Source organism: Cricetulus griseus, chromosome 9 (assembly GCF_003668045.3).
Source record: "Cricetulus griseus strain 17A/GY chromosome 9, alternate assembly CriGri-PICRH-1.0, whole genome shotgun sequence".
In the NCBI taxonomy this organism is placed as follows: Eukaryota; Metazoa; Chordata; class Mammalia; order Rodentia; family Cricetidae; genus Cricetulus; species Cricetulus griseus.
This window is the reverse complement of record NC_048602.1, coordinates 5,577,328-5,597,910: the sequence shown is the minus strand read 5'-3', so window position 1 is coordinate 5,597,910 and position 20,583 is coordinate 5,577,328. Positions and strand designations below refer to the sequence as shown.

The following is a 20,583-nucleotide window of genomic DNA, read 5'->3' as shown; positions in this document are numbered from 1 at the left end:
TCCTTCTGGGATATCAGTCCCGCCCCCGGGCCCGAAGCTGACCAATGCAAGCGCCGCAACAAACGCGGACGGCCAATCGCGACCGCCCTTTCTCGGAGTCGCGGGTAGGTCCAGCCAATCCCGAGAGGCCTTCCGCGGCTCTCGGTGGGTCCAGCCAATCCCGAGAGGCTTTCCGCGGCTCTCGCTGGGTCCAGCCAATCCCGAGAGGTCTTCTGCGGTTCTCGGTGGGTCCAGCCAATCCCGAGAGGCCTTCCGCGGCTCTCTGTAGGTCCAGCCAATCCCGAGAGGCCCTCCGCGGCTCTTGGTAGGTCCAGCCAATAGCCGCACTGGAAGCCGCCCAGGAGGCGGGAGGAGAAAGAGCGGCTGCAGTTTCCGGGTCCGTGAGTGAGCTCGGCGCATGCGCGCTGGCCCGGGGCCCGGAAGCAGCGGCGTCCTCCCCCGTGTGCGCTCGGCGCCTGGCGGACGGCGTCGCGCATCGCAGTCTCGGCCCCCGTCCTACGCCCGTGCTGCTCGGTCAGCCGAGAGGTCCAGCTCCGGGGTCGGCGGCATCGCCCGAGAGTCCCAAAGGACTGAGGCGCGCCGCCCGCCGCGCGGTCTGACCCTCGCCGCGGCCCGTAGCGCGGCCGCGCAGGCGCACAAGGCTCGGCGGGCCGGTCGCTATGGAGCCCGACGGGACCTACGAGCCTGGCTTCGTGGGGATTCGCTTCTGCCAGGAGTGGTGAGGCCCGCGGCGGCCCGCGTGGGAGAGCAGCGGGGCGGGCTTCCGGCTGGCCTCTGACCTCTGACCTCTCCCCGCAGTAACAACATGCTGTACCCCAAGGAGGACAAGGAGAACCGCATCCTGCTGTACGCCGTGAGTGCGCGCCCTCCTCCCGAGTCCCTCCTCCCTCTCCCTCCTCCTCCCTCTCCCTCCTCCCATCCTCCTCCTCCCTTCTCCCTTTCCCCTCCTTCCTCCCTCCCTCTCCCTTCCTCCTCCTCCCTCTCCCTCCTCCCTCTCCCTCCTCCTCCCTCTCCCTCCCCATCCTCCTCTCTCCTCCCCCTTTCCTCTCCCTCCTCCTCCTCCTCCCCCTTTCCTCTCCCTCCTCCCTCTCCCTCCTCCCCAGGGGTGGCCTCTGGGCCGCCCCTCAGTGCACCCTGCCACCCCACCTTGTCCGTCGCCCCCCCTGTGACCTGTGTGACCCCCTCCACCCCCTGCAGTGCCGGAACTGCGATTACCAGCAGGAGGCCGATAACAGCTGCATTTACGTCAACAAGATCACACACGAAGTGGAGTGAGTGGCGGGGTCTGGGGCAGGGCGGGGCAGGGGCAGGGGCGGGTGGGGGCTGGGACCCCCGTCTAACGGTGCTCACGCCCCACCCCTGCAGCGAGCTGACCCAGATCATCGCAGACGTGTCCCAGGACCCCACGCTGCCGCGGACGGAGGACCACCCCTGCCAGAAGTGAGTGGGACACCCCGACCCGGGCTGTCACACCCGACCCGGGGCTGTCACACCCACCCGACCCGGGGCTGTCACACCCACCCGACCAGGGGCTGTCACACCCGACCCGGGGCGTCACCCCCGACCAGGGGCCGTCACACCAGACCAGGGGCGTCACGCTGGACCTGACCGTCCCCTCTCCCTTAGGTGTGCAGGGGGCAGGGGGAGGGAGGGAGGGAGGGGACACACCCGACCAGGGCTGTCACAGTGGACCGTCCCCTCTCCCTTAGGTGTGCAGGGGGAAGGAGGGAGGGGACACACCCGACCAGGGCTGTCACAGTAGACCGTCCCCTCTCCCTTAGGTGTGCAGGGGGCAGGGGGGGGAGGGAGGGAGGGGACACACCCGACCAGGGCTGTCACGCTGGACCGTCCCCTCTCCCTTAGGTGTGGCCACAAGGAGGCTGTGTTCTTCCAGTCCCACAGTGCCCGAGCGGAGGTGAGTGGGTGGCCGGGGTGGTCCCGGGGGTGGGGACGCCACTTGGGGGCTGACGCTGGCCTTCCTGGGATCAAGACTGGGAAGCTCCTTTGGGGTGGAGCCCCCTACCCTAACTAACGGAAGCACGTTCCCGTCCCCAGGACGCCATGCGCCTGTACTATGTGTGCACCGCCCCACACTGCGGCCACCGCTGGACAGAGTGACCCCTCCCTCCCTCCCTCCTCCCTCCTCCCTGCCTGTAATAAACGCGGGTTTGTGCACCAGTGTTTCCCGCCTTTATTTACGTGTCTGCGGGCTGCAGGAAGCGGCCGGCCGCGCATGCATCAGGCCTGCATCAGGCCGTGCGGTGGAGCGAGCGGTGCTGCGCGTAGGCGTCAGGCCGGGAGCTGGTGAAGCCGCAGTCTTCGCACACGTGCAGCTTCTCCCTGCGCTCCCGGTAGGCGTAGCTGGCTGGCTGCCCGTGCACCTTGGCAAGGTGAGCTTCCAGGGAGCAGCGCTGGGTGAAAGCTTTCCCGCAGGCCCCACAGCGGAAGGGCCGCACCCCTGTAAAGACAGGGCAGGGCAGGGCAGGGGCAGACAGCGGCCGTGTCCGCCGCTTCCCACCTTGCCCGGTCTGTCCCTGTTCCGAGCTGGGCAGACACTTAGATTCATGGCCCAGCAGCCGTCGGCTGCCCTTCCTATAGCCTTATGAGCCAACCCTGAGCCCCCTCCATTCCTCATCAGGACGCCCTCCCAAGAAACTGCCCTGGACTGCTCACACTCTGGGTACCGCAATTTTATTATTTTTTTTGTTTCGTTTTGAAACAGGGTACCCTTGGCTATCCTGGAACTCACTCTGTAGACCAAACTGGCCTCGAACTCACAGAAGTACGCCTGCCTCCGCCCCAACTGCTGGGATTAAAGGCGTGTGGCAACACCACCCGGCCTTTTTTTCTTTTTTTTTTTTTTTTAAGACTTGTTTATTATTTTATGGACATCCTCTTTTTTTTTTGGCTTAGACGTATGTCTGTGAGAGCATGGGGCCCCGCAGAACTGAAATAACAGTGAGCTGCCACGTGGGTGCTGGGAACTGAACCTGGGTCCTCTGGAAGAGCAGCCAGTGTCCTTAACCGCTGAGCCACCTCTCTGTCCCCTATTCCCTATTGATTTACTTCTAAGACAAGGTCTCACTGTGTAGCCCTAGCTGTCCAGGAACTCCTCAGACATCTCCCTGCCTCCACTTCCTGGGATTAAAGGGGACTGCTACAGTCTGGCTTCATTTTTTAAATTATGTTTTTTGTTCTGTGTGTGTGCGCCTTTGTGTGTGCATGCCGGTGAGTGTGCACGAATGCCGTGGTACAAATTGGAAGGTAATTTGCAGGAGTCTTTTTACACCACCTGGGTCCTGAAGACTGAACTCAGGTTGTAAAGCTGCCAGCAACTAATTGCCTTGACTTACTGAGACCTGGATTCTGTAGCCAGCACCCGTCTCTACCCTCTGCCAGACCCCTTCCTGAGTCAGCCTTACACTCGCCTCCTGGGAGGTACACCATGTCTCAGGGCTCTTGTTACTTGTGTTCCTGCTGGATCTCCCTAGTCCCCAGAAACCCCACATCCCATACGTCTCCGTCTATCTCATGATCACCATCCCTGTCTCTGTCCAGAAGACTCTCTGTCTCATGATCACATCCCTGTCTCTGTCCAGAAGACTCTCTGTCTGTCTCATGATCACATCCCTGTCTCTGTCCAGAAGACTCTCTGTCTGTCTCATGATCACATCCCTGTCTCTGTCCAGAAGACTCTCTGTCTATCTCATGATCACCATCCCTGTCTCTGTCCAGAAGACTCTCTGTCTGTCTCATGCCATCACCATCCCTGTCTCTGTCCAGAAGACTCTCTGTCTCATGATCACATCCCTGTCTCTGTCCAGAAGACTCTCTGTCTATCTCATGATCACCATCCCTGTCTCTGTCCAGAAGACTCTCTGTCTATCTCATGATCACATCCCTGTCTCTGTCCAGAAGACTCTCTGTCTCATGCCATCACCATCCCTGTCTCTGTCCAGAAGACTCTCTGTCTGTCTCATGCCATCACCATCCCTGTCTCCTGTCCAGAAGGCCCGCTTTGTCCCCACTGTCACTCACCAGTGTGAGTCCTCATGTGACGCTTGAGGTCGAAGGCGTCGTGAAAGCCCTTCCCACAGCAGTGGCACACGTGGCGCCGTGCTGGGCTGTGGCATTTGAGGTGCCGCGTCAGCATGCGCTGCAGTGGGAAAGCTTTGGGGCAAAGTGGGCAGCCAAGTGTCCCCGGCGCCCTGGGAGCAGAGGTCAGTGTTCCCTGTGAGGACTGCCAGAGGGTGCAGGGTTAGCCTGGCCAGCTGGAGCCTGCCCAGGCTTTGCTACTCTGCAAACAAGAATCTTGGGTGTGCCCACAGCTTAGGACCACTAGAAGAGGGTCTGAGTAGTGGGGACAGGTGCCACCCTCTCCCCAACACCTCCCCTAACCAAATCCCATCACTCCGACCTTCATGGCCCTCCATGGCCAAGAACACACTTCGCTAATACGAGCTTTCCTAGTTTTATTGTCTGTGCCTCCAGCTCCCAACAGGAAGAAGCTCCGTAAGGAAGCGGGCTTCTGTCCCTTCTGCTGGATACTGTGCCTGCCTCTCAGATACTGAGATGACCTCGGGCACACACAACTTTACCTAGCACTTTCCTTCCTTTCAAGGACAGCATAGCTGACCGTCTCCTGGGAGGTTAAGGCGACAGAGCTCCCACCCCCATCTTTGTTACCTTATCCAGTGTTCTGATATAAATCACTTTCTACTTAGCTTGCACCCATTGGACCCAGGTCCCTAGAGCAGGCCCCTAAACTGCCCACCTACCCTAGGAATATGGGTCTTATCCGAGACGGGGGGGCGAGCTGGCTGCCGGGAAGAACCTCAGGTCCAGGAAGCAAGTGCACAAGGACCTGCTGTAAGGGGCAGCCAGCTTCCCGTATGCAAGAGGAAATTCATTCCTGTCCTGGCTGCCAGCTACAGACTCACCACTTCCCAAGTGTCTCTCAGACCAGGAGATCTGTGCGCTGGTGGCACTGCCAGGCTGCAGCAGTCTGGGGAGAGAAGCCAGATGGTGATACCTTGTGTCTCCCTGGCCCTTCACCTCCAGGCCCAGTGAGGTGCATACCTGGGACATAGGCATCTCCCCTGAGCTGGTCAGGCACACGGCTCCAGTTAGGTGGTTGTGGACGCCGACTCCTCACAAGGAAGACCCTGGGCATTGCTTTCAGGACGGCACAGCTATAGTTCCTCTCAGGACTGCCTCCCCTATATGCTGCTGCCTGTCAGACCTCAGCCCCAGAACAATCCAGAACTAGGTGAGGTCAGGAGACCCACGAAGGAGCCTCATTCTCTCCATGCAAATTCTGGGACAAGCCTGGGGAGCAGCCTTAAGTGGCTCTAGTTACCTCTGCTGGGGGGGTGGGGGACTGCCATTATGGTTCCTTCCCTGTAGGGGCCAGGCTCCCAAGGAGCTCTGCAATCTCCAGGGCCTGAGACACTAGAGGACCACCCCCACACCCCCAGGAGAGGTGTGAGTGAGAGAAGAGCCTAGCCTAGAGAGAAGGAAGGGACATGGCCCCAGTCCTGGCAGGGTGAAGGACTACAGGGACTGTTTACCAGGCAAATCAGTCCCGTGTCCATTCCCCATACATACACACACACACACACACACACACACACACACACACACACACCAGCCTGCCTGGTTATTCAAATCACAGCAGCTGTCCAAGGGGTTGGGTGGGGACAGCAGTGATTGTTCTCTGTCACTGGTGTAGGGTGACAGCAGATTGGTGAGTTAAAATCAAGATCCAGGCTGAGCTTCCTCAGGCAGGAAGCTCTCATCTTCAGATTTCCAAAGATGACATGGCATCTCTCAGGCTGAGGGTATTAAAATGCTGCTTTGTCAACAGTCCAGCTAGTGAGTGCACGGGACTCCTCCCATCCCTGGAGTTGCCAGGAACTGACCACACTCCGGGTAGGCTGTTCTAGTTGGTCCTTATCTGATGTCTGAATTAGACGTCAAGAATTGTGAACATTTTCCCCACAGATTTATTTATTTATTTAGACAGGGTTTCTCTTTGTAGCCTTGGGTGTTCTGGAACTCACTATGTAGATCAGGCTGGCCTCAAATTCACAGATCTGCCTGCCTCTGCTTCCAGAGTGCTGGGATCAAAGGTGTGCACCACCACCACCACCACCACCACTGCCTGGCTTTCTCTGATTTATCTACCTAACCATCATTTGAACTTGGGCTATAGGCAGACCTTACTTAGTTCAGCACTGAAAATGAGGACACCAGGTCACAGGGGAGACAGCAGTGACATCCAGAATGGTCAACCATGAAGAACAGAGTGATCCAAGTTGGGATAGGGCAAAACTGGGGGAAGAGAACCCCTGGAACCAATTTTGAAAGTTCTAATCCAGCCTAGGAGTTCCGGTAGGATTGGTGAAAGAAGAGGACTCAAGAGAAAGGGAAAGGTACTCTGAACTTAGATCAGGAAGCCTGCATGCCAAGTGCCATCTCAGTACCCCCTGCTGTTTAAACAGAGGGTCTCATGTAACCCAAGTTGCCCTTTATGTAGCTGGGGATGAAACTGGACCCCTGATTCCAGCCAAAGGGAATAGTCGTTCCAAAGGTTTGGGGAAGAAATTGTACATTTCGTTTTTTAAAATTATGGTAGAGGGGGCATACACAACCACATGTCAAGGTCAGGGAACAAACTTTAGGAATTGGTTTACTTTCCACCATTACGTGGTGTACTGGCTAGTTTTCTATCAACTTGGCACAAACCAGAGTTATTTGGGAAGGGGAAACTTCAATTGAGAAAATGCCCTGACTAGATTGGTCAGTGGGCAAGCTTCTGGTAAACATTCTTGATTAATGTGGGAGGGCCCAGATCACTGAGGGCTGCTACTCCTGGGCAGGAGGTCCTGGGAGCTATAAGCAGGTTGAGCAAGCCATGAAGAGCAAGCCAGTAAGCAGCACCCTTCTAGGGCCCTTGCCTAAGTTCTTGCCACCAGGTTCCTGCCCTGACTCTCTTAGATGATGGACTATGATGTGGAAGTGAAATAAACCCTTCCCTCCTCAAGTTGCTTATTATGGTCTTGGTGTTTTGATTTGTTCTTTTTCTGAGACAGGGTTTCTCGGTATCCTTGGCTGGCCTGGAACTCACTCTGTAGACCAGGCAGGCCTGAAACTCAGAGATCCGCCTGCCTCTGCCTCCTGAGTGCCGGCACTAAAACTGTGCGCCACCATGCCCAGCTGGTTTTTGTGTTTTGTTTTGTTTTTTCTCTGTGAGCACAGCTTTATTGGATAACATTGGCCATCCCCAGGTGGCTCTGGATCACTAGTGTGACGGGATGAGATGGTGTCTCACTGAAGAGATGGAACCCTTCTTCATGTATAGGACAGTGACTGCCACTAGAGGGTGTCGGGGGGGGGGGGGGCTACCCCAGACCCAGGGAAGAGATTACCTGCATCTGCACAGCTATGGATGCCATTGCCCTTTCTTGGGTCTGTGGCTGTCAAGGGCACTGTGTGGGTGGGAGAAGTTTCTTGTGGAGACCAGTGAGGCTCACCTAGCCCCCAAACAGCCTCCTCATGGAGCTGCTTGAGAGCTGGAGGGACATCAGAGCCAGGTTCATCACACTGTGTCACCCCAGTAAAGACAGGCCCTGAACCCCCTCAGAACCCCGCGGAGCTGGCCTCAGGCGCCATCATCACCTGCCCATTGCTGTCCCAGGTGCCATCAGGACTGCAGCAGGGTCCTCTTCAAGTCTCAAGTCCGGCCAGCCTGTGGGGTCACCTGCAAAGTCCCAGTGCTGGTAGGATGGTGTCTTGCTGGGTGTGGCAGCACCATCTTCTCTGATGCACCCTTCAGCCGTGTGAGCTTCTTAGGCAGGCTGGAGTTGGCTTTCGTCACCACGTCATGCTCAGTCTTCTTCCGGATCCCCACGTCCAGGGTCTTCAGCTTACTGCACGACGCGTGCCTTCTTGGGAGCGATGACTCAGCTGCCTTTCCTCGGCCCTGGGCTCTGCTCCCCCGCAGCCGCTGCCTTGCTTTTAGGTTTCTGAGACTGCAACTTGCGCTGTCCCTGCGCCATGTTTCACCACGAGCCGAGCCGGAGGAGCTTGTGTTTTTTGTTACTTTTTGTCTTTTTTTTTTAAACTTATTTTTATCACATCGCCAGAAACCCTAAAACATGTGGGCTCAAGGGATTGAACTCACATCACCAGGCTTGTGTGGCAAACGCCTTTACCCGCTGAGCCATCTCACCACCACCACCCCCTTAACAAAAGGAGGGGATTGTGTAGCCCAAGCTGGCTTCCAACTTACTACGTAGCCAAGGATGGTCTTGAACTTGTGCTCCTCCTCCCTCTCCCTCTCAAGTGCTGGGATTGCAGATTGCAATGGCCATCATGCTCATTCTCTGTAGTACTAGGGATGGGCGCCAGGGTTTGGTGTTTGGTAGGCCAGAACTCTTATTGAACTACATCCCCACCCCGGGAAAGATTTCTCTGCGTCCCTTGTATTAGATTTGAGTGTAAAGTTCTCCTCCAAAGGTTCGAGGGCTAAAGGGTGGTTGGTCTCATTGGCTGGAGAATCCAAGTGAGAGCTGATTAGGTCATGAGAGCTCCAAGTTCAGCAGCAGATCAGTCCATTGATGGATTCATAATTTGATGGCATTCTTGAGACGGTAGCAACTAAGAGGAGGGGTCTGGTTGGAGGAAGGGGGGGCACTGATAAATGTACCTGGAAGAGCATGTCCTGTCCCCAGACATCTGACTCTCTGTTGCTGGCCACAAGGTGAGCCTGCTTTCTCTGCCCCAGCCCCTGTCATGAAGTTCTGCTCTGCCCACAGCACCGTGCAGCCAACCACAGCTGGAAATCCCAAGCCTAAACAAACCTTTCCTGCTTCTCAGGTACTTTCCTACTGACAGGACGGTGACTTAACACGGGAGTCAGCCTTCTAGATTGGTCGTCGTGGGGTACAAGGGAAAGAGCTTGCCCCTCACCTGCACGCTGAGCCTTGCCACGTTTTCTCTGTACATCCTAGAGGGTAGAGCCTGGGCACGTCACCTCTCGGGCCTTTAAAAAGCATGACTTTTGTGTGTGCAGGCGTATGTGTGAAGGTGCATGTCAGTGCAAGCGCCTGCGGTGACCAGAGGCATCGGATCCATGGAGCCGGAGTTACCAGTGCTTGTGAACAGGTGTGGGTGTTGATAATGAAATTGGCATCTTCCGAAAGAGCAGTTAACCATGGAGCCAATGCTTCAACCTGTTTTTTGTTGCTTTTCCGCTGATGCAATCCAGGCTGGTGTCAAACTTATGTAGCTGAAGCTGGCCTTGAACTCCTGATTCTCCAGTCTCCCCCTCCCAAGTGCCGACTAACAGAATTACAGGTGTGTAATTTGGCAGTTGGGTCTGGGCAGGCTCTGAGTTTCAGCTGACTTGGCTGAGAAATGGGGCTGAAGTGGCTCCATGTCACACCGACAGGACTTCATAATGATTGGTGTCCCTTGTGTAGGTTGATGTCTCACTGCCTAGGAACTGCCCTGATATCGGGGGAGCCAAGTGTGGGCCCATAGTGGTGGCAAAGGCTGGGCTGCCACACTAACGGGGGAGAGCTATCTGCTCAGGGGCCCTATGTCCACAGCTGGCTCCGTTGTTGCTAGGAGACAGAGTCAAGCTGCTGTCTGTACAGCACTACCCTTCAGGTCCAGCAAGGCTGGTTTTTTTTTCCCCCCAAGATTTATTTATAATGTGTACAGTGTTCTGCCTGCACGTATCCCTGCAGGCCAGAAGAGGGCACCAGATCTCACTACAGAGGGTTGTGAGCCACCATGTGGTCGCTGGGAATTGAACTCAGGACCTCTGGAAGAGCAGCCAGTGCTCTTAACCTCTGAGCCATCTCTCCAGCCCAACAAGACTGTTTCTTTGAGACAGGGTTTCTCTGTGTGTAGCCCTGGCTGTCCTGGAACTCGCTCTGTAGACCAGGCTGGCAATGAACTCACAGAGACCCACCTGCTTCTGCCTCCCGAGTGCTGGGACTAAAGACCCATGCTACTACTGCCTGGCTGTTCTCCTCTTAATCAGAGCTACTGTGACTATCCACAAGGGGCCTTCCTTTATAAGAGTGGATGGGTTGGAGCTGGGTGATGGCCCTGGCCTTTAGGAGACCCCTCTGCTGGGTTCCTTTTTACAGGGACTTGGGACAGGATGAGTGAGGTCTGGAGTGGCCTTCTTAGGAAGGTTCTATGTCTGCAGTTGGCTCATGGGATGAAGCTGGATACAGTTCTTTCAGATGAAGGCATCACAGGGCCCAGCAACTAGGTGGCTTGGGGCTGCTGCAGATTCTTCAATGGTATTTGTCTCCTACTGCCCCTGCTGCAGATGTGACAATGACAACCCAGACCCCGCCGGATCCAGTGTGAATTTAGCCTAGGGCCATCAGCCAGGAGTGTATGTACTGAGGACAGGGTCAGACCCGTGATGACCCCAGCGGCTCCACTGGGTTTGAAAGCACCTGTAGGGTCAGGAAGGCTAGCTCCTACTGGGTGGTGGTGGCACACGACTTTGATCCCAGCACTGGGGAGGCAGAGGCAGGGGGATGTCTGTGAGTTCAAGGCCAGCGTGGTCTACAGAGTGAGTTCCAGGACAGAGAAACCCTGTCTTGAAAAAAACAAAAACAAAAACAAAAAGCAAGCAAACAAGCATAGAATCCTAGCTCCTCCTAAGGATGGGCTCCAATGGGCAGAGAGCACACATGACCCCTGCAATAGCTCAGTATGCTAGGGACAGGCTACATGGGATGCCAGGCCTGGCATTCATCATTCCTGTTAGTCCCATGTTCCCTGCTGGCAGGTGCACAGAACAGGGCCTAGAGCTGAAGCAAAGCCGAGTCTCCAGGCTGGTTCATCCATGCGGACCCTTTACCCCCCCTCTCTCTGCATCCACTGAGGAGGGCTTTACAGACAGGACAGGTTCCAGAAAACTATTTAATTTAGTCAGTTTATTTGCTTTAAAATCAATCTCTGCTGAGCAGCGAGGCTTTGGTGGAGGGGCTGCCGGCTTTTAGTCGCCCCTTGCTTTCCTCTTCACAGCCTGCACCAGCAGCTCTGAGTAGTGTTCCAGCAGGGCCTGCAGGTTTGGGCTGGCCAGGAGACACAGTGTAGGTGAGGAAGGCAGGCCGGGGCTAGGCAGTGTCTGGGGTGGAGCCGTGTTAGCTGCAGCCATCCAGTTGCTGGCTTCCAGCTGGCTGTGGATCCACTGAAAGGCGGAGGCCAGCTCCGTCTGTGCCTGCTGCTGTTCGGCACCCAGCTGGTTGCTGGAGACCAACTGTAAGGGATGGCAAGCTTGTCAGGGGACATGCAGTACTGCCAGGGAGCCCTGCCCATTCTCCCGCACTGCCCTGGGCTCCTTAGCTTACCATTCGGTAAAGGTCAAGGGCTTCTTGGAAGACAGCCTGCAGCCTGTGCGAGACTGATCTTATACTGCCCAGCTCAAGGAGTGCTGGGGGCAGGACCTCAGCTGGGAGCCCAGGCTCCCCACAGTGTCCAGGGCTGCCCGGCATATCTGGGGGTAGAGAAGAGTGAATGACCAAGATAGTTTGACTTTCTGGATGGCTTGAGAGAGGCCAGGTGGCTGGGCTAATGACTGTTGGCCCTGGACCACTTTCTTCAGTCCCCAAGGCCTCTCTTCCTCACAGGGTTCTGCTGGATAGAAACTTCTCCTTAAATCATGTTGTTGCCATCCTAAAATTGAAGCTACACTGCTCTCCCCGCCCCTTTCCCCCTGCCTTATTTCTCTCAGTAACTTGTATCACCTTGTGATACGTCTGACACTTTGGTCTGGGTATCTCCCCTAGCGTAGGAATCAACTCTCTCGTTTGTCCTCTTGTTTGTCACCATGTCTCATGTGCCCAGGACCTAGAACAAAGCCCAGCATGTGCTCATTAACTATGTGAATGAATGAACGAATGGATGAATGAGTGAATGAATGAATGAGTGAATGAATAACACAGTCCCTCTTGTGGCTAGGGTGAGCGTCCTACTTGGCAGAGGAGTCGAGCGGCACAGGGGACAGGCTAGGGCTCTCTCTATCCGTGTCCCATGGTAGTACTCACCAGGGGTGGGCTCCAGGAGAGCAGCGGTACTACTAGGCACCCTAGACCTGGTCTCTAGAAGTTGGAGGCTGTTGGGATGGCCAGGAGGGATGAGGGGCCCAGAGGCTGAGGTCCTTGGGAGAAACACAGAGCTGTGGAGTCTTGGGGTGCTAGCATCTACAGGGCTGGGTGCTGGGAAGCTGGCTACTGTGGCTGTCACACCAGGCTGGACATCCACAGAGTCCTGAGACCACACACATGTGATGGGTGGCTCCAGTGGGGGTGAAGACAGGAGCTGGCCACAGACACTGGATAAGGGCAGTTTGAGGCTGGCTCGGGCCTCATGATTGCCCCAGGAAGGCATGGCAGGATCCTGGCCTTCGATGCTAGAAGTGAGAGTCACTATGGTGGGGATGGCCTGGGGTTCCTGGCCCAGGGAAGCCAGTTCTCCCATGGATAAGGGTTTGTGAAGTGACCTGGATGGCTCAGGTGTCACAAGGCCCTCACTGTCCCCAAGAGACATGCTACGTGATATCTTGGCATGTGAGCTAGTCGTCGTCTCCAGGTAAGAACATGTAGACGGGGCACAGACACTCTGATCCAGGCCTGTGATAGGTACAGATGTGGGTGTTGGAGGCTTCCTGTCTGTGGGTGGCACCGAGGAGGAAGAGACACAGAAGGCCAGGCCTGTGAGGGAAGGAGCTGCAAAGGAAGCAGATGGCTCACTTGTACACGAGTCTCAGAGCCCTGCCCTAGGAATGCTTCACCATCTGAACGGACAATTCCATGGCTCAGCTGGACACCCAGGGCTGTTCATCTCGGATTGGAGACATTTACTTGGTAGATACAAGGCCTCTGGAGGCTCCTCAGCCTTCTGCCCAGAGAGGACCTCCAAGCCCAGCTCTGTGGTAAAGACAAGGCCTCCTGGCTTGCAGCCCTGGGTCCTAGGCGTGACCTCAATACTCACATTGGTCCCATCTGAGGACATGTAGCCAGTACCTGCTCTCAGGGACCCTGCTCTGGACTGGCCGCATCCTTGTCCTGTAGGCTTGACCTCTGGAGACTTCCTAAGGTGAAGGGGCAGCCGGGGAGGGAAGCTGGGGAAGAAGCCAGGTGGAAAAGAGAAGTTCACATAGCCTGACCCGAGGGTCACGGAGGGGCGTGGCTGAGGAAAGGGAAATTGGGGGTCACTGGCTTCTACCTGGAGGCCTTCTGGAGTCGTGAGAGAAACTGGGTGGAGATGCTCAGCCGGGGATTGAAGAGATGGTGGTCAGCCTCTGAGATCTTCATGTCTGCCACTGATCCATGAAAGAGCTCTAGGAAGACCAATGGAGCCTCAGGCCTGCCCGCATCTCACGTGCCTCAAGTGTGAAGTGCGGCTCAAACCATCTGCTCTTGCCTTCACTTCCCTATCCAGGGCCGTCACAGACCACAAAGGTGCCTGCTTGCTGCCCATTCACCCTCAGGTGGGCTCGGGTCTTTGGACTGATGGAGGAGGTCCTAGGATAGGAGTCGATACACTATGCCTGGCCAGCACTAGACACACAGACACACACACACACACACACACACACACACACACACACACACCATCTGGGTGCAAGGTCAGGCCTTACCTTCAGTAGTGGGAGTATCAGTAAGGGTCTCAAAGTGGTGACGGAGGAACTTCTCCTGCTCAGGGGTCTGGGGTAAGGAGCCACTGGCCAAGCCCAGCACTTCAGGCTGGACAAGCTCTTCTATACTTGGGAGCTCTGGATGGGAACAGGGTGGAGAGAGGAGCTGTCAGCACTGAGTCATGGCAGACGCCACTTAACAATGGATGGAGAAATCTAGACTCTCTGCCACACTCGCCTGACCTAGTTGTCACCAGGCTGAGAAGGAGATGCCAGTTTTCCACTGAGGAAACGGAGGCCCGGGACTGATAGGGGTCTTTACACCGGACTTACCTGGTTCGGGGGGCATCGTCATGGTGAGGCGAAGGCCAGAGTCAGTCCGTGAAATTGAGAAATGAGCACTGGCAAAGCTGCATTCCGATTCAGCCTCCGACTCCCCGGAGTCTGAAGGAACAGAGTGAGGGTCAGGAGCCTGCCCTAAGTGAAACAGGGCATATCACTCAGCTGCTTTGGCCTTTGTTTCCCCCATCTGGAGGATGGCCGTGACATGTACCGCCCCACATTTTTATGGAGTGAGTGGCAGAGCTGAGAGCTCGGCCAGTGGGCTCAGCATGCTCAGGTGATGGCATTGTGACCACTGGAGTACTGGGCCAAGGCTACTCCCAGTGCCCGGAAGGGGCCGTTGTAGAGCATGGGGTGCCTGGTGCTCCCCACTTACCCTCAGGCGGGCTCCGATCCTTTGGACTGGCAGAGGACACCCTGAGATAGGAGTCGCCTTGCTGGTCTTCAGGCCCTGCTTCTGCCTCCTCCTTGTAGTACTCCCTGCACCATGAGGGGTGGGGTTACCCTGGCAATTGCCCAGAACCCAGGGGCCCACACCCTGCTCCCAGAGCACACCACGGCTTCTCCTGCCTCCTAGAAGAACCCCTCATCCAACCTGGGACCAAGTAAACCCAGGCTGCAGCTGAGCCCATCTGACCCATGCTCACCCACGCCCACGCCCACAGGCCACTGAAGAGTTACAAACTTTTTTCCAGGTTGGGCCTATCACCAGGGGCTCCCGCTCTCCAGCGATGGCTCCCCCTCCCCCTCCCCGGGGGATGGTGCATAGGACACTCACCTGTGCATGCTCCCCCTCCCCGGGGGATGGCGCATAGGACACTCACCTGTGCATCCCTGAGACTATCACCTCTGCCTCTGGGGAGCTGAGGATGAGCTCTCTCGCCTCGGTGGACTGCCTCTGTAGAGGCAGGAAGGAGGGGTGTCCTCGACTGTCCTCTTGGGGTCTCTCGGACTGGGGGTGAAGAGCAGAGCCATTCTGAGGGCAGTCATGACACCCAGGCCCTGGAAGGCTGCCAGTTGTTCCGCCACAGTGGCAGAGGAGTGATCCCGAAGCCCCCACTGCCAGACACCAGGTCAGGGACAGGGTGAGGTGCAGCACTCAGCCAGACCTCCTCCTCCACCCAGGCGCCTCTGTCTCCAGGACAGTCAAGAATAAGCAAGGCGCTAGCTGGTGCACGCAGCGGCAAACGTTCAGTCCCAGTACTCGGGAGGCAGAAGTCTCTGAGTTTACAGCCAGCCTGGTCTACGTAATGAGTTCCAGGCCAGCCAGAATTACACGATGAGACCCTGCCCCCAAAACGATGACGGAAAACAGGCAAAGCAGTTCATGGGGAGAGGTCATGCAATGGGCTCCCTCAGGCAGGGCTGGGGATATTGACTTGGGGTCACAAGAGATTTTCCAGGAGGTAGAAAATGCTATGTGTGGTGAGGGTGGTAAGAATCTGAGAGACACGGGTCGCTCACCAAGCCTCCCCCCGGAGCCATGTTCATTCCCGTGTGAACACTGTTCCATACATCTTAGAAAAGGAAAGGGCTGCCCTCTGGCAGAGAGGAGAAGAGCCGAGCATCTGTGAGTCCTCGGGGGCAGGGAACACAACAGGACCATTTGTGGAAAACTCAGGAGAGAGGCAAGCCTCTTAACCTCAGGTTACAGAACAGGGAGGATCTAATCCAGCTTCTGCCCACTTGAGCACTCCCCACTTAGAGGAAAGGCCCAAGCTCTCAACCTCTCAGTGGCCCTCTACCACAGACTACTTGTTTGTCTCGACAGTCATGCTGTACACTGGGCCTGGGCTCACCCTCCTGCCCTCCCCCCCCCATCTCCTGGAGCCCTGTCTCCTCCCCCGAGTGGACAGCCACAGTGCAGGGCCTGCTGGCGGGCGTGGGGGGCAGGCTGTACCTCGCTTAGCAGGCCCAACAGGTTCTGTGGCTCCATTAAGTCCACAACAGACTCTTCTGCATTTTCAGACTTCAAGGGTGTAAAGTCGAAATCCAGCGGGGAGGCATCCAGGATGGTCTTGAGGGGCTCCTGCTCAGCCCGCTCTGCCCAGCGGCCATGTGGCTGGTAGCTGCGCTTGGCACGGAAAGCCGAGTTGTCTGCCACATCATCATCCCCTAGCTTGAGGGACAGGGACGGTGGTCAGGCGGCTAGCCACGTGTTCGTATGCTCAGCGAGGGCTACGCAGATCTCATCGAGCCGCCTGGCTTCACACCTCTAAGAAACAGCTTCCAGAAACCATATAGTCCATCCTGAACCTATACGCCTCCCCCCTCCCTCCTTTCTTTCAGATAAAGAGTTACCCTATAGCCTAGGGTGGCTGCAACTTGCTAGGTAGCCAGTTTTTCTGCCTCTGCCTCTCAAGAGCTGGGATTATAGATGAAAGCCACAAGGCCGGACTCTGAACTTCCTACCGAGGCTGAGCCACATCTCCACGCGTGCCTAAAAGTTACTATGTTGGGGACTCTACTCCAGACTCCCGTTAACTTGACAGCCGCAATGATTTATTGCGGTTCTTAGGCCTCAAACAGTGGCATCACCCTCCTCTCCACTTGACTTGCATTTCACCAACAGACTGTCAGCTCTGCCACTCAAACGCAGCCTCGTGCCTATTCTACCAAAGCCACTGCTGGGGAGGGCACATTTGTGACTCTGGTAATCCCACAGCTTCCAACGCCCAACCGTGAGACAGCTGACCAGGCACTTCACTTCCGGGAGCCTCAGATTCCCTGTCTGTGAAATAGGGACAGGAAAAGCACCTACTTCCCTGAAGAGTTTTCCTAAATACAAAAGTAACTTTATTGTGGTTTCACAATGTAAAATGATTTTCCAGAAAATTAAAATATGTAACAGCCCAATAATAGAACATAATAGCTAATTATCTCCAGACAAGGGAAGATAAAATGAGACCACAGACGGGCCCAGAATGGAGTGAACGTTTGTTGAATCTCACTATAACCATGTGTGGGCAAGGGAAGCCTGGCATTTAGGCCTTGCCCTTAGCTATGGCCTTGGGGATGAAGTAAACTAATGAGCCTTTTGTTCTGCCTTTTGCAGTACCAGGGAGTAACGAAAGGCCTCACAGGGTTTTCACTCCAGCATCGGCTCTCTTTTTGTTATTACCCACTGCTACTACTACTACTACTACTACTACTACTACTACTACTACTACGGGGTCTCTCGGTCTCCTCCATCCTGCCTTTATCCTTCAGGGGCTGGGACTACAGATGTGCATCGCCACACCTGGCTCAGGTGGTGCCGAGGACCAAACCTAGGGCTTCGTGAGTGCTAACAAGTAATGGACTGACTGACGACACCCCCAACCCGCTATTTTGTTACCGACAGAGCCTCACATAGCCCAGGCTGTCTTAAACGCCAGACCCTTCCCCCGCCTCCTCATTGTAACCACCTTACTTTTTAAATTTTGAGTTGGTGTCTTACTAGTTGCCTGGGATGGCCTTCCCTTCATTCCACAGCCCATGCAGGCCGTGACCTTGTTATCACCCCTGCCTCGGTCTCCTGAGTAGCTGGGATGATAGGCCTATACACCACCAAGCTGGGATCTGGCTAGAGGTTACGGTCCTGCTACTAGCCTCTGCTCACCAGCTCCTAGCCTGTCCCTCATCCATGTCCTGCTACTAGCCTCTGCTCACCAGCTCCTAGCCTGTCCCTCTTCCATGTCAACAACCATTCCTTCCATTTTAACACTACCTTGGTAGTTTTCCTTTCCTCATATCCAACTGAAGGGCTCCGCCTTTGCAACCCCTCTAGAGTCAACCATGTCCTTCCAATCCAGTTCCCAGCCTCTCTTCTAGGCCCTTACCTGCTTGTCCCTTGACCTATTTCCTGTCACTCTACCTTCTTAGGCTCCAAGAGACATCACCAGATGCCACTTGGCACTGAACTGATGTCCCGAAGAGTCTTTCTTTTCCTCTCTAGCATGTGTCGGCTCCCACAGGTGACATGGCTTATCTATTTAATGTGGCTACTTCCCCTCACAGGTGGAGAGGCCCGGAAGAGCTAGACTATCTGCTGTCCTCCCTGTCCCACCTCCAACGGCCAAGACAGCAGCAGGCATGGGGCAGATGACTGCATGAACCAAAGGTTGCCTCAGCTGAGACTGAAGGGTGATGGCTTCTCCAAGAAAAGGAGACACAGAAGGACAAAAGGAGCTCCAGAAGGGGGAGGGCTCCTCCTCTGCCCGCTACCAAGTCTCCCCCTCTTCCAGTAGACTCACCAGCCGCTTTGCCCAGAGTGGCATCTTGCCATTGGTCAGCAGGCATGGAGGACCTACAGACACAGGAAGAGAGAGGTCGAGCAACCTTAGAGATGAATGAACTCCATTTACAACTGGGCATTCTCTAAAAGGAGTAGCACAGGAACCCATGGATTAAAACATGCTCAGCCTCACTCAGTCAGAAAGATGCAAATGTAGACAATAAAACACACTGTTTAACTCCTAAAACTGACCAAGTCTAAATATTAGGGTTGGGGCAGTGGCTGGGGGCGGTCAGTGTTGGGTATAGTGGTGTGTGCCTGTAATCTCGATACGCAGGAGGCTGAGGCAGGAGAAGCAAGAGTCTGGACTACACAGTGACAGCCTGTTTCAAAAGATCCAAGCCAAGATTGAGTGGCTCAGCTGCAGGGTGTGAGTTTGGCATGTGCAGGGCCCTGAGCTCAGTCCTGCACATGGGGAAAGGAAGTATAGGCTCACACACTGTGTTAGATGGGACATCTAACTGAATGTGGAGCGCTCTTGGGGTTCCTTTTGAAAATAAAAAACATGCTCATGTCAGGACCCAGTGTGTCTGGTCCAGAAAGAGTACTCAACTGCTCGAGGAGAGAGCCCAGGAGGGTCAGGTAGAGCTTCCAGAACAATGCTCCATGAAACTAGAAAGAAACCCTAAATGCCCACTTGCATGGGGAGTAACTGTACTAGAGTGCTGTGAAAGACGGGTCTGTGCTTTACTCTCTCACAGTCAGCTAAGCTGTTCCTGAGAGGGGAAAGGTAAGAATAGTAGCTCCACAATACCAAGACTTACACACATAATAGGATGTGTTGCAATGCACACACACAGAGTATTAGTGCTCAGGGAAAGGCCAACAATTTACACCATGGTCGGCATGGAATAGTAGGCTGGGAGTGAGGGAGACAACAAGAAAACTTAGCTTATTCTCAAACACCTGCAGCCAGGTGGTAGCGGCTCACACCTTTAGTCCCAGCACTCAGGAGGCAGAGGCAGGTGGATCTCTGAGTTTGAGACCAGCCTGGTCTCCAGATCAAGTTCCAGGGCAGTTAGGGCTGCTACACAGAGAAACCCCATCTTGAAACTGCCCCCAGTTGAAAGATCAGCCTGGTCTACAAAGGGAACTCCAGGACAGCCAAGGCTAAACATAGAAATTCTGTTTTGAAACAAACAAATAAACCTACCTGCTTTTCTGGCTGAATTCTCACACTGCCGTTGTGTACCAAGAAGCCCCTATTTGCCCTTTAGGGAAAGCCACCTTTCAGACACCCCATTCTGTCACTGTTTCTAGCCTCTCTCACAGCTGGAGGCACAGTGGCCAGTGAGATCAATGGGAACCCTGCAAGTGACTGGGGGAGAAGGCTTCCTTCTTTGTGTGTGGTACTGAGGACTGAACCCAGAGTCTCACATCGCCAGGCAAACGCTCCACCACTGAGCAGCTTCTTCGGCCTTTTTATTGTAAGACAGGGCCTCACTAAGTTCCCCCAGGCTGGCCTTGAACTCACTCTGTAAACCAGGCTGGTCTTGAGTTTCTAATCTTCCTGCCTGAACTTCCTGAGCATCTGTCTGTGATTACAAATGTGTACCACACGGGCCCTGCTAGGAGCATCTTCTAAGGGGGAATCTTAGTCGTGACTATGTCTCTTCTTCAGCCAGCCCAGAAGCCTTGCAACCCTGAGGGCAGATGCAGGGAAGCAGGCGTACAGCCAGCCTTTCATCAAATATCGATAGTGGAAACCCCCAGGGGAAACCCCTAGACCTCCACTCCTTCCCACCTTGGTCAGGTACTAAGTTCAGTTGACAAAGCCTCAGTGCCAAGAACTGGCTAATCACGGAGACTGATTCGGAACAGGGACACAGTTTATGTCAGAATCTTGCTTGAGCAGTAGGAAGGCACGTTCATCCCTCTGCAGTTTTACAAGCCCACGGCGGATAGAGAGTCCTCTTCTCCCCTCGAAAAGGGTGTCTGCCTGAGCGCAAAGGCAATGTGAAGGAAAGCAGAGCCAGACAGAAAAAGATCCTTTTCTTTCTGGTTTTGACATAAACTCTTACCATGTAGTTCAGATCCTTTTCTTCCTGGTTTTAAGATAAGCTCTTACTATGTAGTTCAGGCTGGCCTGGCACTTGCAATCCTCCTAAATTCTGGGATTATAGGTGCGAGCAACCACACTCAGCAAATTTTTTTTTTTTGAGACACAGTTTCTCTATTCTATGTAGTACAAGCTGTCATGGAACTTGCTATGTAGACCAGGCTGGCCTTCCTGCTTTGGGGATTAAAGGCATACACCACCACACCCTACCTGATATATATTTTCAAGTGT

General features: G+C 55.1%; 3 protein-coding genes and 1 pseudogene across 5 annotated transcripts in view; 1 reads left to right on the top strand and 3 right to left on the bottom strand.

Annotated features, from left to right (window-relative positions):
- Window positions 1-575: 575 nt before the first annotated feature.
- LOC113837369 (DNA-directed RNA polymerase II subunit RPB9) lies at window positions 576-2,181 on the top strand. Its single transcript, XM_027431288.2, has 6 exons — window positions 576-718; window positions 799-853; window positions 1,198-1,271; window positions 1,366-1,440; window positions 1,864-1,915; window positions 2,056-2,181. The coding sequence occupies exons 1-6, from the start codon at window positions 660-662 to the stop codon at window positions 2,116-2,118; spliced, it is 378 nt and encodes a 125-aa protein (XP_027287089.1). The 5' UTR covers window positions 576-659; the 3' UTR covers window positions 2,119-2,181.
- On the bottom strand, window positions 2,182-5,597 carry LOC113837368 (putative transcription factor ovo-like protein 3). The gene is given in 4 exon segments (XM_027431287.2): window positions 2,182-2,458; window positions 4,039-4,240; window positions 4,944-5,045; window positions 5,048-5,597. Coding segments are annotated over 4 exon segments (639 nt in total). The 5' UTR covers window positions 5,174-5,597; the 3' UTR covers window positions 2,182-2,249.
- A 2,079-nt stretch (window positions 5,598-7,676) lies between these two features.
- LOC113837361 lies at window positions 7,677-8,060 on the bottom strand (annotated as a pseudogene).
- A 2,890-nt stretch (window positions 8,061-10,950) lies between these two features.
- Wdr62 (WD repeat domain 62) overlaps window positions 10,951-20,583 on the bottom strand; it is a 42,001-nt gene continuing 32,368 nt past the window's right edge. The window contains exons 21-31 of one of the 3 annotated variants that reach the window (XM_027431283.2): window positions 18,253-18,305; window positions 15,918-16,136; window positions 14,842-14,969; window positions 14,394-14,497; window positions 14,009-14,152; window positions 13,679-13,813; window positions 13,264-13,378; window positions 13,062-13,159; window positions 12,084-12,764; window positions 11,388-11,533; window positions 10,951-11,296 (exon numbers count right to left, since the gene is read on the bottom strand). In XM_027431283.2, the coding sequence (XP_027287084.1) occupies window positions 11,033-11,296; window positions 11,388-11,533; window positions 12,084-12,764; window positions 13,062-13,159; window positions 13,264-13,378; window positions 13,679-13,813; window positions 14,009-14,152; window positions 14,394-14,497; window positions 14,842-14,969; window positions 15,918-16,136; window positions 18,253-18,305 (2,087 nt within the window). In that variant the 3' untranslated portion in view covers window positions 10,951-11,032. Of the gene's footprint in view, window positions 11,297-11,387; window positions 11,534-12,083; window positions 12,765-13,029; window positions 13,160-13,263; window positions 13,379-13,678; window positions 13,814-14,008; window positions 14,153-14,393; window positions 14,498-14,841; window positions 14,970-15,917; window positions 16,137-18,252; window positions 18,306-20,583 lie in introns of those variants that run through there. The other 2 variants (XM_027431284.2, XM_027431285.2) reach the window with 2 other exon arrangements.